Source organism: Thamnophis sirtalis, unplaced genomic scaffold (assembly GCF_051295495.1).
Source record: "Thamnophis sirtalis isolate CommonGarterSnake01/CBP01778 unplaced genomic scaffold, rThaSir2_p1.2 scaffold_3, whole genome shotgun sequence".
NCBI lineage: Eukaryota > Metazoa > Chordata > Lepidosauria > Squamata > Natricidae > Thamnophis > Thamnophis sirtalis.
In genome coordinates, this window is record NW_028261383.1 from 94462331 (window position 1) to 94481114 (window position 18784).

Sequence of the window (18784 nt, forward strand, 5' to 3'; positions counted from 1 at the left end):
TCTATGCTGTTATATTTGAAAGTGGCAAACTTTTCACATTCATTGAAAATACCACATTTAAGATCAGTGGCTCTTTGGTACTGTCATACAAGCAAAAAGAAAACAGCAGTGATGTGTCACAGATCATCATAAATGATTTCTCAGTTTCTTTTAGATGATTCCACCTCACAACCGGAAGCAATGTGTAACCATTTGCATTGCACCTGATCTTTATTTGCTAATTTAAGAGATGGTTCTGATTCTGGTAGCAAGTTTTGGGTGGTGGTTTTCAAGATTATTTGACAAAACTTGATCCAGAGAGGACAGACCAATTTTGCTCTTTTAGACACTGCAAGGCACTGATAGGGCTCACAAATTCTGCAGATCCTGGTAACAGCACATATAATTTCCATCAGACCAATTTCAAAAGAATTGCACCAGTGCCCTACGTTTATGGCGTATGTTTGTGGCGTTGATAATAACACATAGAATCCTAAGTGGGATATCTCTCCTATAAGTATTTGCCTAAATATTAGGGTCTGTTAGTCTGTCATCTTTGTTCCCTTATGGAAGGTATATGTTAGGAAGAGATGAAGAGATTTTCAGCTGTGATAGCTGAGTTATGAAATGACTCCTTTTAATGGGCCTTTCATGCTACATTGTTATTAATTCAAAAACATGTTAAGATGTAATTATGTAAACCTTGAAATCAATATAATTTTATGTTCCATAGTAGTGTTTCTTTTATAGTGATTTTCTAAAACTGGAATTGCTATTGTATAGTTTTCCTGATTCAATCTACCACATAGGTGGGCTACAAATATGTTAATATAGGTACCGTATATACTCGAGTATAGGCCGACCCGAATATAAGCCGAGGCACCTAATTTTACCACAAAAAACTGGAAAAGTTATTGACTCGAGTATAAGCCTAGGGTGGGAAATGCAGCAGCTACCGATAAATTTCAAAAATAAAAATAGATACCAATAATGCCATTGCCCATTGAATAACATATACAGCCTGCCTGTGCCCATTAAATATACAGTAGCCATTGTAAAAATTTGCTCTGCATAACAAATTATTATCACACAATACCGGTGTATTCAATGAAATACTTCACTCACCTCATGATGCTGATGTCCCGCTGTGATGATGATGTCCCGCCTCCTATGACACACGGCACAGTGATTCCTATCATTGGATCACTGTACCAGAGGAGGTGGGACATCGCTATGTGGCTGCTTGCCATAACAAGGAGGAGGTGGGACATCGTTGCAGAGCGGCAGGAGGGGGAGGAAGGGGAATCGTAAGATAGCCCTGCATTACATTAGAACGTGAGGAGGGGGGATGGTGCAGTGCACGCTGCACGGCAAACTGACACAGAGGGAGGGGAAACTCAGGAGCGCTGGGCCATTCATGAGCGTCACCCAGCGGCATGGCCCCGCCCCTTTTTCTCCTCCATTTCGGGCAAATTTTTCATTGACTCGAGTATAAGCCGAGGCGGCTTTTTTCAGCTCAAAAAGTGGGCTGAAAAACTAGGCTTATACTTGAGTATATACAGTAGTCCTTTACTTATAACCATAACTGAGTCCAAACTTTCCATTTCTAAGCAAGGCAGTTAAGTGAATTGTGCCCCATTTTACTTTTTTGCCATAGTTGTTAAGGGAATCACTGTTAAGTAAATCATGTGTGTTAAGCAAATTTGGTTTCCCCATTGACTTTGTTTGTTGGAAGTCAGCTGGGAAGAGTACAAATGGTGATCACATGACCCCGGGACAGTGCAACTATCAAAAAATACATGCCAATTGCCAAGCAGCTAAATTTTTAACATGTAGCCCTGGAGATGCTGCAGTGTCGTAAGTGTGAAAAACCAATCATAAGTCACTGCCATTGTAACAGCCACTAAAAGAATTATTGTAAGTCAAAGACTACCTGTAAATACTGTAACAATTTATAGGGTGCTTGGCTCCCAATAACTTTGGGAGGTTTTACAATTCAGTAAAGTGGCAGATGAGGGTCCCCCCGCCCCCTAGCTTGGTTTTCTTTGTGCAAAGATTCTTAATTTAAGAATTGGCTTTTGTGAGGTAAATTCCATTTTTAAAAAATTGTAATGTAGATGAAGCCAAGTTTTTAGTTATTCTTTCATAGATTTCCTAGTTAACAGTAGTGTTTGTGATACTTTTATTAAATTACTTAATAAAACATATAAAATATATTGGTTTAAATTAATTATTATAAAAAATAATTGAGTGTTGAGGGCAGGGTAGAGCACACACAATATTCTTCATTTGCTCTTTTGTTAACAGCAATTTCGTCATGAAAACTTGGTCAATCTGATTGAAGTCTTCAGACAAAAAAAGAAAATTCATTTAGTGTTTGAATTTATTGACCACACAGTTTTAGATGAGCTGCAACACTATTCTCATGGACTGGATAGTAGAAGACTTAAGAGGTATCTTTATCAGATTCTTCGAGCAATTGACTACCTCCACAGCAACAATGTAAGTACTTTACAAAAATCTTGTAAGTATTGTACAGCTTGACTACTGCAATGGACTCTATATTTAGCTGCCCTTGAAGACCACTTAGAAGCTTCAACAAGTCCAGAACACAGCAGCACGAGCATTGATGGGCGTACCTCAGTATGCCCATGCAACTCCTCTGGTTTGCAAGCTGCACTGTTTGCCATTTAGCTTTTAGGTGCAATTCAAGGTGCTAGTAATTTCCTATAAAGCACTTCAGTGATATAAGACCTGGTTACTTGAAGGCTGCCTATCTCCCATAGTATCTGCCAGACTGAATCAAACTGGCAGAGATAGTGTTCTCTAGGTTTCTTCAATTAAACAATGGCATCTCTTGGGATTCTGGAAGTGGACTTTGTTATGTCAATTTGGTATAATAGCAAACTATTCCCATACTTCCTCTTACTGGACCTCCAGCATAAACCTGGTAGTTTAAAAAAAATTCTGAGATTAAAATTTCCAGCTTTGTTCATATAGGTCAGAGCTGTCAAACTCCTGGCTCGTAGGCTGGATGCATCACATGCTGGCCACACCCTTATCCGGTTTAGGGAAGGGGGGAAAAGTCCTGATGCGTCACGTGATGCCATCGTGACAATGTGAGTTTGACATCCCTGATATAGATCTTTTAAAATTCTATGTAGAAAATCCAACAAGGCAGCAAACATCCTTGAGTCACAGACTTCTTTCATCTGAGCTCTTGAATTAATTTGCTTTTCTATCCAAACATTCAACATTCTTGAACAAAGGGATAATTCCCTTTTTTTCAACATTGGCTTATAGGAAATTGAATTCCTAATTAACAGTTATGTTATTGTTCCTTCTAGTATATTAAAACAAAAGCTATAATTAAAAACCAAACATTATTTCAAATATGCTTTGCTCCACTAACAGAAAAAGTCTAGGTTTAAATAAAATGGAATGTAGTGTTCCCAAAATGATAATAAGCAGGCTTGTTGGACCCATCTTTGAAAATAATTAAATGGATGTCATATTAAGATCTCAGTATGTAACTTGCTTTTCAATCCTTTCTATTATTGCTTGAACCAGTATAAGACTAATACTACTAATAATATAGATAGGCTTTAGTTTTAAGCCTGTCATCAGTTCAACTAATTCATCTAGATTTTTTTCTACCTCCCAAAAGATAATTGAAGTTATTATTTTATTCTTAGATGTTTAGTAGTCTGAACTTGTATTCTTGTTACTGAACTAGTTAATTTTTAATATTCTGTTTTCAAACAACCTATTTTTGTTCTTAAACCAGATTCTACATTATTCTTCTGTTAGGTCATTCACCGTGATATTAAACCTGAAAACATTTTGGTTTCACAAACTGGAATAACTAAGCTTTGCGATTTTGGATTTGCTCGGACTTTAGCAGCCCCAGGTGATATTTATACTGATTATGTAGCTACAAGGTGGTACAGAGCTCCAGAACTGGTATTAAGAGATACAACATATGGGAAGTAGGTATTTTTTAAAAAAATAATACATATGGCTGTTAAATATGTATCATTAATTATTTTTAATTAAATTACAGCCACACAGAATACTCCAAAAGCAAAAAATCTATAAACTTACTTGTGGTGAATAATAGTAAAGGAACATTAGAGGGCGCCCTGATACATTTATATACTCTAGTTCTTGTTTTGATTTTAAAAAGTCCTTGATTTAGACTCAACTCCTCATTAACTTCTGGGAATAGCCCCGTAGTTTTCTTTGTACAGTAACAATAAGAGATGGTTTGTCATTGCTTATTCTGGATTCTTGTTTATTTGTTTGTTTGCTTTCCATTGTGGTCTTTAACTCTAGCATTCCCTACAGGTTCCCATTCAAATACTAATCACGCCCAACCCTGCCTAATTTCCCAGGTCAGACAGGGGCTGTTGCTACATGCTGAAGAGTTCCTTTTCTTTTCTTTTCTTTTATTTCCTTTCCTTTTTCCTTTTTCCTTTTGATAAATTCTAAAAAGTATTCAGTCTCAGCAATTTGCAGAATATCATAGACATAATCTACAGTTTGAAGAGAGCTATAAATGTTGCATTATGGTAAACTCTTGATTACAAAAGCACAAGCAAAACAATTCCAAAAATTTCAGCTGAGGAGATTTGGGCTATAGTAGGTTCTGCCAGATGGATGTAAACACACAGTTTGGTATCAATATGAAACATTATATATATACACTATATTGCTGAAAGTATTCACTCACCCATCCAAATAATCAGAATCAGATGTTCCAATCACTTCCATGGCCACAGGTGTATAAAATCAAGTACCTAGGCATGCAGACTGTTTTTGCAAACATTTGTGAAAGAATGGGTCGCTCTCAGGAGCTCAGTGAATTCCAGCATGGAACTCTGATAGGATGCCACCTGTGCAACAAATCCAGTCATGAAATTTCCTCGCTCCTAAATATTCCACAGTCAACTGTCAGCTGTATTATAAGAACGTGGAAGTGTTTGGGAACGACAGCAACTCAGCCATGAAGTGGTAGGCCATGTAAACTCGTCCAACATCAGTGTGTGACCTCACAAATGCGCTTCTGGAAGAATGGTCAAAAATTCCCATAAACACACTCCTAAGCCTTGTAGACAGCCTTCCCAGAAGAGTTGAAGCTGTTACAGCTGCAAAGGGTGGACCGACGTTATATTGAACCCTATGGATTAGGAATGGGATGTCACTTACAGTAAGTTCATATGCGAGTAAAGGCAGGTGAGTGAATACTTTTGGCAATATAGTGTTTGTGTGTGTGTACACACACATACACACGCACACATTTGTATACATCATCAGTCTTATGATTATACGAGTATTATGATAGGAATGCTGCCAAATTCTGGTTCTAAAGCAGGTATGTGAATTTGGTGAACTTCCTTTCATGGTAAGATTTATAATAAAGAAAGAAATTTGTTTTAGAACATTTATATGACAAGAAGTAAACATTTGTAAGTTTAGTCTTTGTATTGTTGAGCACTTTGTTCATTTCCTGATCTTAGACCTGTGGACATCTGGGCTTTAGGTTGTATGATTATCGAGATGGCCACTGGCAACCCCTATCTACCCAGCAGCTCTGACCTAGATCTACTTCATAAAATTGTGACCAAAGTTGGTAAGTGCTGTTCTTAATGTTACTCCAAATACGGTGCAAATCTATTGGTGCAGAATAAATGCATTTAGCCCTTTATATCTTTATGTTCAGCCTTTGGAATTTCTATAAAAGTTTCATTATGGGGAATAGGTGAATCATATTCTTTATCTGAAAAAAATCACTTTCAGTAAACATTTTACTTGAAAAATTCTCCTTGGCTTCAAAACGTTTCCATATTTTCTTATGATACATACATTAGAAAATAGTGTGAAGCAAAATAGCTTCGGTTCTTCCAAAGCTTGACTTTCTGAACCACTTTGCTCCCTGCAACTTTCTCTTTTCCGCCAACCTCATAAACAGTTGTAGATCCGGTCTTCATGCTATCTTATTTCCTTGACTTCAAATACAGATTTTATTTTATTTGTACCTACCTCTCATCTCTTAACCTCTCCAAAGCCATTGGAACATGTTGATCCCACCATGTTTAAATACTTCTTCCTGTATTTCTAATTTCAATGTAAATTATCTTCAAGGTTACTCCAAAAGCCAGAAGCAAATGCTTTCTAGAAATGTATATATAAAATCATTTTAAGATACATAATTTATTAATTGTAGAACTGACCTAAATATATATGTTATCTTTTTACTCCTTCCTTTATTTTTTATGCAATATATATTCTATCAATTTTTACTATGTATGCCCTTTGGGATGTATACACATACAGATTATAAACGTAAAACTTATTTTAACTGACTTGCAAGGAAGGATTGTTTGTTAAATAATATAGGGCCTGACATCACTCAGTGATGTGAAATGCAGTTGATACCAAACATAAGAATTTAAATGATGACACATGCAATTGAGATGAATTACATTGCTTGTGTTATTTGCATAAAGAGTGTAATTATTAATCATCAGATTTTTTTTATTTTGCATGTACTAAATACAAGTTGCCAATTTCCTTCAGAGTTACTTTTCTGCCCGAGGCTTAATCACATTTAGAAATCTAGGTGTGTTACTCTCCATCCAGAGTTCTGGAAGTGTTGCCTCTAACTCTGCGTGGTTTAGGTTTCTCTCTCCCTCGCTTTCCATGTTTTTTCTGTGAGAAAATTTAAAGAAATAAAAGTCTTCAGCTTTTCACCTTATTTAACTTCAAGATGAGAGAATTTGTGTTGACTTACAGATATAGCCAACAGATTGTCTTAGAGTTACCTTACGACAGGTAATGTTAGTTTGTGTTCTGGCCTAACTGGATTTTCAGAAATTGCCCTACTCAAGGTACCCATTATTGTACCTCTACTGTACGTGTACAATCTGTAGGACTTTAAATAATTACTAAATACTCATTATAATGAAATAAATCCAAGGTCTTAGACAGGGGAATTTATTTCCATTACACTACAGATAGTCCTCAACTGAAAATGACAACTGGGACTGAAATTTCCATCACTAAGTGATGCCATCTTAAAGTGCAACTGCACTGCTAAGTGATGGCAATCCCTGCAGTCCCATTTACCATTGTAAATTGAGTTCCAAGTGTGTTATGCAAGGCAACTCCTCCCAGCTTCCTGCAACCAAAGTCAGTGCAGAAGCTGGCAGGAAGCTGTAAAACCCAGGACTTCAGGCAGCTAAGTGACTGCTGCTGGATGGGGGAGGGAGTGGCCCAGAGGTTCAGCTCCAGCTAGGGAGTGTATGAGAAAAGTGTGGATTGGGGAGGGTGTGTGAGGATTGGGAAGAGTATGCAGAGTGTGATTAGGGCTGAGGGTGCAGTGTATGTGAGGGTGCAGTTTGGGTCAGTAAGGGTGTGAGGGTTTTATAATTGGTTCTGGCATGATGAGTAGTCATACCTTTGGACTATGAGTACTGCCTCCTGTTTGGCTAACCAGCCTTCCCCACATACTTGACACTACCTGACGGTGTCTACTGACATCTGTTCCAATTTCTGACCAGCAGAACCTACCGTATTTTTCGGAGTATAAGACGCACCTTTTTTCCTCAAAAAAGAGGCTGAAAATCTGGGTGCGTCTTATACATCGAATACAGCATTTTTGCCTCCCGAAGCCCTGCCCCTTCACCAAAATGGCCGTGCATAGGGGCTGGGGAGGGCAGAAATGAGCAAAAAATGGGCCGTTTTTTGCCCCCCCCTCAACCCCAGCAGCACTCTGTAAGCCTCTATAAGGCTATGCATGTAATTGTTTTGACAAAAAACAGGCCCGTTTTTTGCTCCCCCCCAACCTCTTTGGAGCACTCTGCAAGCCCCCCACAAAGCTATTCATGCATTTTATTTGAAAAAAAAACAGGGCAGTTTTCGTGAAAAACGTGCCATTTTTCGGAGGTTTGCAGAGTGCAAAACCTTCCCCCCCTTTTGGAAAGCTCTTTAACTGATGAGAATTACATTGATCAAGTGCTGTGCCAGCAGAAACAAAGACTTAAGTTTTGTCAGTGATTTCCTTCTCCAGCACATGGATAAATACACCTGGAAACATCTACCTACCTACCTACTCTCTCTCTCCCTACCTGCCGCTCTGGGCATACTTTCTATGGTTGTACACTCTGGGAGTATGCCCTGCCAGCAGCTGACTCACAACCATAGAGCGTACACCCAGAGCGGCCGCTGCCGGAAGACTCGGTTTAGAAGCTGCTGAAAAAACCTTGCTGGGATGGCGGTGGCAGCGGCAGCAGAGGTGCTCTGTCTCTGCAGGGAGAGCTGTGCCAGGGCATTGTGAGGCTGGGAGGCTCACGAGTGGGAGCGGAACAGCCACTCGTGCAACCCCCCTCTCCAGCCATGTAGAGTGCCTTTCACTGGCATTTCGAAGGTGCCAAGGCACGACAGCCGGGAGGCGGCGAACAGGCGCTCACGTGGCTTTGCGATACCCCTAGGTCAGTGAATGGTGCTGTGCCCAGCTGGAAAGGGGGTTTGCCGGGTGGCTGCTCCTGAGTGTGGTTGCTTCATGGTTGCTGTGTTACACTGCTGTGATAGCGCAACACAGCCGTTCACCTCTGAGACTGTGCCCAGCTGTTTGGGAGCCCGCTCGCAAGAGAGCAGCTGCCAGCAATCTCAAAACAATAAGCCCTCCCCTGATAATAAGGCCCAAGCCATATTTTGTGTGTAAAAAGAAAATAAGACCCTGTCTTATTTTCAGGGAAGCACGATATCTACTGTATTTCTCTCTCTATCCCACTACCTACCTACCTACTTACTCTCTCTCTCTCCCTACCTATCTACTATATGTCTCTCTCTCTCTATCCTACCTACACCTACCTACCTACCCACCCACTCTCCCTACCTATCTACTGTATTTCTCTCTCTTTATTTCTCTCCCTCTATCCCTTTACGTACCTACCTACCTATCTACCTACGTACCTACCTACCTACCTACCTATCTACCTACTGACTCTCTCTACCTACCTACCTACTGTATTTCTCTTTCTTTATCCCTCTCCCTCTCTATCCCTCTATCTATCTACCTACCTACTTTTTTTTTAATTTGCCTCTTCAAAACCTTGGTGCGTCTTATACTCCGAAAAATACGGTATCTAGTATTCAGTAGATACTTCTTTGTATACATTGTCACTTCCTGCCAAAATCTTTTTAAAGAAGTGTCTTCTCTGCTTTTTTACCATATCACTATCCCATGGGGGATCTCCAGTATTCAGGAGCTCTCCGCTAGTTTTATCTGCTTCCCTATTTCTTTTTTTCCCTTTTGGAGGCTTGCACATCCTTTCCCACTCAAATCAGGATGAGAAGGGAAAACATCTATTGCTTTTGAAACCTCCTCTTCTTGTTACATGCTGGTACCTCAGTAGTTATTCTTACCCCTCCCTCTGAGGATATGTCTAGCTGGGAAAATCTGTTCATATTAGCTGTCAATGGAGCAGTTTAGTACTACCGCAAGCATAGCTTCCATAGTTTCTATTTTGTCCTTAACTTGTATATTTGCTCTACATTGTAGTACAAGACTAGTATGGACATAAACATTTTTAAAGTGCTCATTGTCCACTCTTTCTTGATCAAATAAGGACAAACCATTCATTTGCTTCCTAAACCTGCAACTGGGTTTCCATTGATCTTAGCTCACCTGTTATTTCTTATTCTCTGGATGCTTGCAACATGGCTGTGAAAGATCCCTTTCCTTGGCAGATTCGACAATCTTGAACTAAGTGCCCTATCTTGCACATTTATAACAGGATCTATTTTCTCTTTGGTTTGTTCATCCTCACTTTCCCCTGCATACCTCCTTTTTCAGTCCTTTTTTCTTTTTTCCAACCTCTCCATGCCCCCTTCTAGCTCCCTCAGTTTTTCTGACTGCAAGATAATCTTCAGCTAAGGAGGCTGCCATTGTTTCTATGTCTAAGTGACACTCTTTCACCCAAAATCAGTCAGGAGCTGGCAGGATCTGTAGGAATTATTCTAAAATACTTTCATCCGTACCATGTCTATCTGGCTGCAATCATTTTCTAGCTAGGTCTCTCAGCCTTACTTAGAGTTCTCTCACTCCTTCCTATTCCAGTTATATTCACGGAATCTTTGCATATTTTGTGACTTCATAATAGTAGAGGATCACCTCTTTTACTTTATTGTAATCCACCACCTCCTGCCACCGAGTCTTCCCCTCCCATTTACATGACATTATTGCACATTCAGACATCATTAATAATGCCTCTGTGTCTTCATCACACACTTAAGGATGGATAGATTTTTATATACCTAACATACCCTACTAAGGGTAGAGCTTCCCAGTGGTGGAGCTTCTCCTACAGTGACTTCTGTTTTCCTGAGGAGGGAAGAAACACTATGCTCCTTCCTTTGAGCTTTTCTTTCTTCCCCCTTTCTTTTTCTAGGCAATCCCTACATTCAACCTCGCATCATGTAATTTCCTTTTTTCCCCTTAAGAGATGGGTCTGTTTGCTGTTGGTGCAGTGTCTCCTTCATACTACTGGTTCATGACTCTGCTGGGCTGGATTTGCTTTAACTCTCTGCTTTGTATGCTTCCACTGTTGGATCTGTATCTGTGTATTCCTCAGTAACCATCTCTCCCTTTTCCCCTTATCCTTTTTTTTTTGCTGTATCTGCTGCCCCCTTGATGCATCCCTGAGTTTGAGGGCATGCTTGTGATCCCAGGGTACTAGGAATTATGTATCAAGTACTGGTCTCATTGCTTCACCTCCTTCTTCATGCACTTATTTGAATGTCTAAAGTATCGTCTGCATGCTTGGAGCATGATATTGTGATCTCTCATGAGGAATTCTTTCTGATGATGCCGCCACACCACAGCTTAGAATAAAAACGTTACATAATCTTTATTGTACTAAATACTTTATTCAGCAACACGCTGTTACCCTGGCTGTTACCCTAACTCCGCCCTCTTACCCTGACAAGTTGGTTTAGCATGTAAAGATGTGGGTCTCAGTCCTTACAACAGCTAAAAGTTTGTAAAGTGGCATCCAGGCCTTGTCTCTTTCCAATGGTTTTTGCATTCATTGGGGTTTACATGCTTCCTTAGCGTGGCTGTTCCTTTTATAATTGTTGCCAAGGTCCAGGGCAAGCTCTGCTCTTAAGCAATGTTGGTATTGAGTATCCAAGCTGAATTCCAGGCAGGGATCAAGCACAGATGGGCCACTTACCCTGCATTTTGTCTTGACAGTTGACTGTTAGCCATCTTACTTGCCTGTAGTTGTTATATGTGCCTGGATGTCACTTTGTACTTCCTCATCTTCTAGATGCCCATTCTTTGTGTATTCTTCTCCCACTCACACATACAGATGCACATTCCGTGTTGGCTTTCCTTTTTTTTAGCCTAAGGGCATGAATGGGATACGGTTGCTGTTCATGGATATTGGTATATTCCTGGAAAAGCCTAGGGGGTGGCTCAGCTATCCAAATTGGATGTTGTTATACCAGTCAAATAGCGCTGGGTGTGCCCAAATGACCAGCAGAGATATAGGTGTGGATGTCTATGGATGGATGTTCTCAGTCCATCTCTCTCAGCTGGCCGGGGTGGGGGGGGAGGGAGGGAATTGAGCACTCATATTTTCAAGACTGTAAACCTGTGTCCCTTTGTGGAAGGGGTGAGCTTAACTTAGCTTCAGGAAGTGGGGTGGGTGGCGTTTCTGCATGGCTGCAACCACACCATTCAATGTTTTTATGCTGTTTCTCTAAAGCACAGAGAACAGTTCTAATTCTCACGTTTCTCCCTTCCATCATGCATGTGATGCTACTATACTTGTTATTAGTCTGTCTAATCTCACATGCTAATAGTATTATATTCTGATGAGAAGGTTAAACATAAATATGGTTAAACACAAATAAATACAAATGAAACAATACAGAAGAATGTGGATAGCTGTCTGGGACGTTCTCCATTATACTCTCTTCTCTTCAATCCTGAATAAGGGGAGGGGGAAACAAAATTGTAAGTGAAACATTCAAGAATTAACAACAAACCGCTGCAAATACACATCATTATCATCATATCTCTAACCCAGAAAAATCACATCTTGGTGTCCCTATTTCATTAATTCCTATACCACAACTAGCAGTTCTGTTAACCACCATCATCCTCTTCCTAGGCTTGGGCTCTATCTTCCCTCTGCTCACTAGAGGCACTACTTTTATGGTAATAGCACACACAAAAAAGGAAGAAAGAGAAGACAGACAATACATAATCCACACTGGTTCTAGGCCAAGTTCCTTGTAAAAAAGACCTAGAACTCACCTTATGCATGGGTTTCAATTCCACCCAGTAAAATAATCACATTAGCTGAATTGCCAAGGATCCAGGATGGGGAAAGACATTTAATACCCCTTATATGATTTGGACTTGGCTTCCATCAGACCTTACCAGCATAATCGATGATCAGTAGACATCAAATTACTTGTTTATGATTCAAGACATGAAACGGATCAGTAGTTGTTCAAAGTGTTCTCCAGTGATTTATTAGAGTCTCAAAAAGGACACAAGAATTTAGAATATCACTGGGAAAGGGGAAACTATGACCTTGCTGTGCTTTTAAAAAATGTATGTAAAATAAAAATAATGTGAGCAATATTGTGGTATTCTCAATTTTTAGAGTGAAATTTGATGTTGGGATACCTGTATCTAGAGCTTTAGAATAGAGTTCTAGGTAGAGACAAGTTGGGAGTATGTCCTGATCAATAAGAATGTATAAAGCAAGGCTGGGACAAAATCCTATGTTGCATTATAAACATTGCATATTACATGAATGCTTAATATGTAGCATGAAAACCAGAGATCCCAATTCTTAGAAATATGAACAAGTAGAACACAATAGCTAATAAGTTCTTTTGTGTGTGTGTGTCTGTTTCTCTGTTTGTCTGCCTGTGTGAATGCTACTTTTTCATAGAAATTAAACATAAAGGAAACATTGAACATAATCTTACAGATATACATCAATCAGTAGACTTGCTTTAAAATTAGAGAAAATGATAGTTTGTAGCCTGTACAGTGTGCGCCTTTACCTTTTTAAGGCATGTTATGACATTAAAACAATAAAGTTACTAATAAAGTTAGTAATAATATTACTTTGTTAAACTGGTCTTACCATAGCAGCATTAAGATTTTATTAATATTCCTTCACTATAACAATATTTCTTTAAAATGATTTAACTATTTGGAAACCATAATTCACTAAACAATTATTTGGTATTTCTTAAAAAGTCAGTAATGAAACTGACTTTAAATTGATCTATCTCGTAATATGAATAGAATTCCCTTAATCTGAGTTGAATCTTAAATTATAGATGTAAAATCAATGTTAACTAATTTATTACAAAATATCAACACTGCTAGAGTAATATGTGGGAGTAAGTTGAATTATTTATTTGTAAATAAATAATGTTTGCTGTCTTTCAGGAAACTTGACACCTCACTTTCAGAGTATTTTTATAAGGAGCCCAGTTTTCTCAGGGATGGTTCTTCCTGAAGTTCAGCATCCTAAAAGTGCAAGAAAAAAATATCCCAAACTCAGTGCACTACTTGCAGATATGGTTCATGTATGTCAGAAGAGGTCTGAGTATCAAGCTTACTGATGATTATTAATTGTAGCCTAACATTATTTTATGTATAATTTATACATCTTGAATTATCAGTTGTATTTAAAAATGGGAAAGAGACTTGCTGCATGATATAAAAACTTCTTTGTTGTTGATTTGTTTGTCACTGCCCTTTTCATATTCAGTAGAGGTTTTATTGATATTTGAAATTTCAGTTCAGGTCAATAAAGAGAGGTATTTGCATATTTCAGATATTTTTGCAAGTAAGTCCGTGAAGTTTTAATTTTTCAGTCTAAGATGCTATTTTCCATTTTTATCCAACAGATTGTTGTAGAAAAGCTCTTGAGTATGTCTTCAAATGTACTGAAAGGCAGAGAGAGGTACTCTATGTGCATGCCTATGCATCTATATGTATGGATGAGAGAGAAAAATATATGCTTTTAAATAAACAGATGTGATTTTACTACAGCAAGTACCACTTTTAAAAAAGTACCTTCAGATCAGTCTCGACTCCTAATAACTACATGGACACATTCATATGAGCCTTGGAAGAATCAAATATTTTTGGATGAAATTCCTATTGACTTGACAATTTAATATGCAGGAGTAAATATATTTTAGATATATTTGTCACACATCCTAATAAATATTAAATAGACTTTTTAAATAAATGCTTACTTCTGTAGTTGAGGGTGAAGATTGTCTGTGTTTGCAGTAAGCAGATTCAGATTTTATGTGTAAGTAGAGCGTCATTGTTGCTTTCTTAGTTGCATAGCATAGGGTAGAGCATTTGGGGAAAAGATGGCGAGTTTATTGTAAGTTTATTTGGGTAGTGTAGTGCTTTGAATCTGATTCCAAATCTATGATCCTGGGGAAAACCACGACTACCTTAAGGAGTGGCAGACAGATGCTATATTTATGTTCCTTCATACTCCAAAGTATACATTGGAATGGAATTGAACATGCTACATAGTTCTACTGTTTAAGGCATAATATTATGGAAACTATTAGCCATTTATTAAATCTTATGAGTGGATTATAAGTTGGCACAATATTATGGAAACCAGTAACCATTATTAAATATTAAGATGAAGAGCACACAACTGGCATTACTTTGGTTCAAACAAGATATTGTACTAACAGAAGATAAAAGTATCCTTTGATCATTTTCATCTTTACTTAGAAAACATACACATCTAGTAATGCATATGTTAACATAGGAGATGTTTTTAGTAAGGAGGAATATTGAAAATAAGAAGATACTAATTAATCAAAATGAATTTACTAAGTGGAAACATAGTCTCTCCATCATCTTCTCTCAAGTTAAAAATAATAATAAACAAAATTAAAAGAAAAAATTAAACTTATCTTCAAAGTATCTTCATTGGCAGCTCAATATGATCTGGCCACTTATAATACTAAAAAATACTTAATGTTCAAAACCTTTCCCCCTGCTTACCTATTTCTTCTTGGGTTTTAAAGATCTTACCAAAAACAGAAAACTATTTTTCTAAGTCTCAAATATTGTTAACTTTTATTAACCAATAGATACAATTTTGGAAGCTACTGCTTCAAAATTAGACATACTTTTTCTTTAAAAAATGCTATTACTAATTACACGTATACCCTTCAGTAGTATTAATTCTTTTTCATTATGGCATGAATTGGTGATCACAGTTTCAGCATCTTTAAAAGTATAATGTGATTAAAATACATAAAAATTCAAACAATTGTTTTTCAAGGAAGATAATTAACTTAAAAATGTTTCCTAACAAATCTATATTAATAATTAAAAGACACTTGTACAATTTTCTATCCATTTCATAGCTTTTTTGTTTTGTAGCTTGGGTTTTATTGCAGTTTTTAATAGGATCCAAATCAACTTGTTAATTAGTTTTCTCTTTGTAAAACTGTCATGCTCTACTAACCCTTTTGGCCACTTATACAAACATTTTGGAAATTGTACACTTCTAGCTTTGAATCATTAGTTATTTCTTACTAAAATTTGTAGTTAACATTACAGAATAAATTTGTAAATAATTATTGGTTTTAAACTTTCCACACTGCCTAGAGTCACTGTTGTGAGATAAATAAATAATTTTATTTTTCACTGAGGAAAGGGAGTTTGAAATTATACAACAACGTCTAACATTTTTAAGACAGCTAAAGTATTGTTTTTTTTAAAAAATCCATGATAGTTTGGCAGGAATTTAGGATTCTGGAGGATTATTGTTAGCCTTTTATCTATTTATTTATTTGTGATGTGAGAAGGTTTGTACATACATTGTAGTAATAGCTATTTCATGATGGATGATCATTTGTTGTGGATGAATCCTGATGTATTTAGTGAATAGAGGGGTTATTTTGTGTCTTGTAATTAGTTTAGCAGTGAATGGTGCTTTTGCATGCTTCTGATACTTCCGATAATTGAACTCACATCTCGTTTGCTTATATGAGGAAAGAAACCTTTGTTAAAGAAGTAGAGGCTATCTGCAAATCTATTTTCAGTCATTTGAAAATTTAAGGGTAACATCTTAATTCTGTTTAATCAAAATTTTAGCTAAAAGGTTTCCCTGAAATATTATTAGCTGATTTTCTTTGTGCTTATAGAAAATTTCAGTATGCATATTATTTCTATATCTTTCCTGAATAAATTGTTTGAAGTGGAACCCATTTACTCTTATCAGCAAATTGTGCTGGCCTAAAATTTGCCTTTTTTCCCCAAACCACTAAGCTTCCTTCATTTCACTCCCTAGGGAAAAAAGGGAGATATGGTAGATCCTCTTGATCTTGAAATACAGAAATAAATAAATTTGTGTCAATTCTGCTTATCATAGTTTGTTTTTTGTCTTAACCATATTACAACTTAGTGATTCTTTGACTGTATATTGGTTATGCTTAAAATAAGAGGAAAGACCTGCTATTATGTTTGGGCCATGCAAGTCCCAGGCAGGTATATTAAGTGGTTATGCAATGTAACAATGCAGCTGTGACTAATCTGACAAGTTACATCAGCTTTCTTTCCCATGTCTCCTCTCTGTTTTGGTAACCATTACTCAGATCACAGACGTAATAGTATTGGCTTTTGTTGTCTTGTCACTAATTCTGTTGTATCCTCATTCCAAATAAGATTGGGAGTTGCTATGGTTTAACTGCCTGAACTCTTTGTGAAAGGCCCTATTGAAATGAGGAAACCTGATTTAATCTATTACATAATGACATATTTCCTGAAGGCTGATTGATGGCCTCTTTATAATTTTTCATCCATAATATAGATTTTCTCAAAATTTTCTGTTATATTTCTGAAATCTACATTTTACAAATATTGTTTAAGACAGTGGCTGCTTATCAGATCTTAAATCTAAAGAATTGTACACATAGTAACAAAGAGTCAGTTACATCATTGATGGCAATAGCAGTGGCAGGCACATTTGTAATAATACTGTACAGCTATCATTTATTGTTGAACAAAAGTCTGAAGTATTTGATTCAGCATAAAGTAATGAGGCCAATAACTCCTTTAGCACTGATAGACTTCTTCATTTCAGTGAAATGAAGGCTTATCATTCATTCATTCAGTGAAAGGTCACCAAAGCTGCAAGCAGCAGAATGATGGTATTGACAAATTTAAAATGTGTTAGCCAAACATGGAAATTTGCTTCAGTTTCTACTTTATGCAATGCTGGTACATATGAAATTTCACCGATAATACAGAAAGTGCTAGATTGTAATTCTGGGATGTCTCTATGTTAACTTTCATATTCCATAGTATCATCATGTCAGCTACCCACAGAGTTCTAAGGGACTCTGAACAATTTAGTCATCTCAAACAATGCTTGCTCCTTGACCGGTAGAAAGCAATTTCTGGATTGATAACACTGCTTCTGAGAAATGTTTTTACATTCTCCCTACGATTCTGGCAGAGAAAAATTCTAGGAATAATATTACAGTTCTTAACTTACTTTGGATGGGGGAGTATGAAGCTTACAATCAACTCTGTTTTTCTTTTAAATTATATAGCTAGAGCAAGAGGGCAAATTAAGTATTTTCCTATTGCTCACTTTATGAAATGCCTGACCTTTTTGATGGCGAAAAGCCACCCTCACCCCACCTCCAGCAAAGCCCCTTTGCACCAATAGGACCATATAAACACAGCAAAGCAATTCTGCATACATCTGAAGGCTCTTGGGCTGCTTCCAATCCAACAGTTTCTAGTTTTCAGCCAGTATCCCCAACCTGACACCCTTCCAATATGCTGGAATACAATTAGCCTGTCTAGGTTGCAGAAGACTTTCCTGCAACATCTTTGTCTTGGCCAAATTCAAAACTAAAGAACTTTTCCTTCCCCAGATTTACTAAAGTTCTTAAGTTCATTTTTTTCCTAGTGAATTATTACACACACACTCAGAGGGGGGTGGGAGACAACTAGCTATTAGCTCTTATTGAGGATCAATTCTGTTTGCAAACAGCTTTTGGAAAAATGATTGTGAGGCAGCTCTTGCAAATGTTCACTGCTGTTAAATTTAAATATGTTTACATTAATTTATTAAGATCAGCAACTTTGTAACCAGAGGATTATGTGACATCTAATAGAATATAAGCTTTAACACTCCTGGCAAACAAGGGCTGTACTCTTCAGGAATAATACCCTTATTTATTTTTAAAAGGGCAGAAGAGCTTTCTTTGCTAACTGGGGATTATAGGAGTTCAATTCAAGATATTGAATGAGCCGCAGGTTGTGGAAGTTATGCATTTTCTTCATTTTCATCTTGACTGGCTAGTTCTGCCTATTCAAAGACAGGACCTGATAATATGAATAGATTTTCTTTTTCTGGGAATGAAGGGAACCATGCTGGTCTCAGCATTTTAGAAAATCCAGTGATGTCAGGTTCACAGTGGCAGAACTAGTGCCTTGAGTGGGGGAAAAGTGCTATTAGGAATGAGAATGAGACTAGTTTTTTCACAGTCTGCCTTAACATAGGAGACGCGCCCCCCCATTTTGTGGTGGTGGTGGAAATCATTCAGAGCAACTAAGGGCATAAATGGCCAATTATAATTGGGAATGTAGTTGGGAAAAGAAAGATCAAGTGCTGTAGTCCTCCTAATTAAAACTGGCTATGCGTATAAACAAATTGCAAATGTGTTTCCTAATTATAAATTCAGCATAACATCCAGTTTG

At 37.4% G+C, this 18784-nt stretch overlaps 1 protein-coding gene across 6 annotated transcripts in view; it reads left to right on the forward strand.

Moving 5' to 3' along the window:
• The window catches only part of CDKL3 (cyclin dependent kinase like 3), a 41416-nt gene that overhangs the window by 4628 nt on the left and 18004 nt on the right, over positions 1-18784 (forward strand). For 4 of the 6 annotated variants that reach the window (XM_087709535.1, XM_087709540.1, XM_087709538.1 and 1 more), the window contains exons 3-6: positions 2287-2481; positions 3790-3968; positions 5499-5611; positions 13466-13605. In XM_087709535.1, coding sequence (XP_087565661.1) covers positions 2287-2481; positions 3790-3968; positions 5499-5611; positions 13466-13605 — 627 coding nt within the window. Of the gene's footprint in view, positions 1-2286; positions 2482-3789; positions 3969-5498; positions 5612-13465; positions 13620-13929; positions 13986-18784 lie in introns of all 6 variants that reach the window. The other 2 variants (XM_087709536.1, XM_087709537.1) reach the window with 2 other exon arrangements.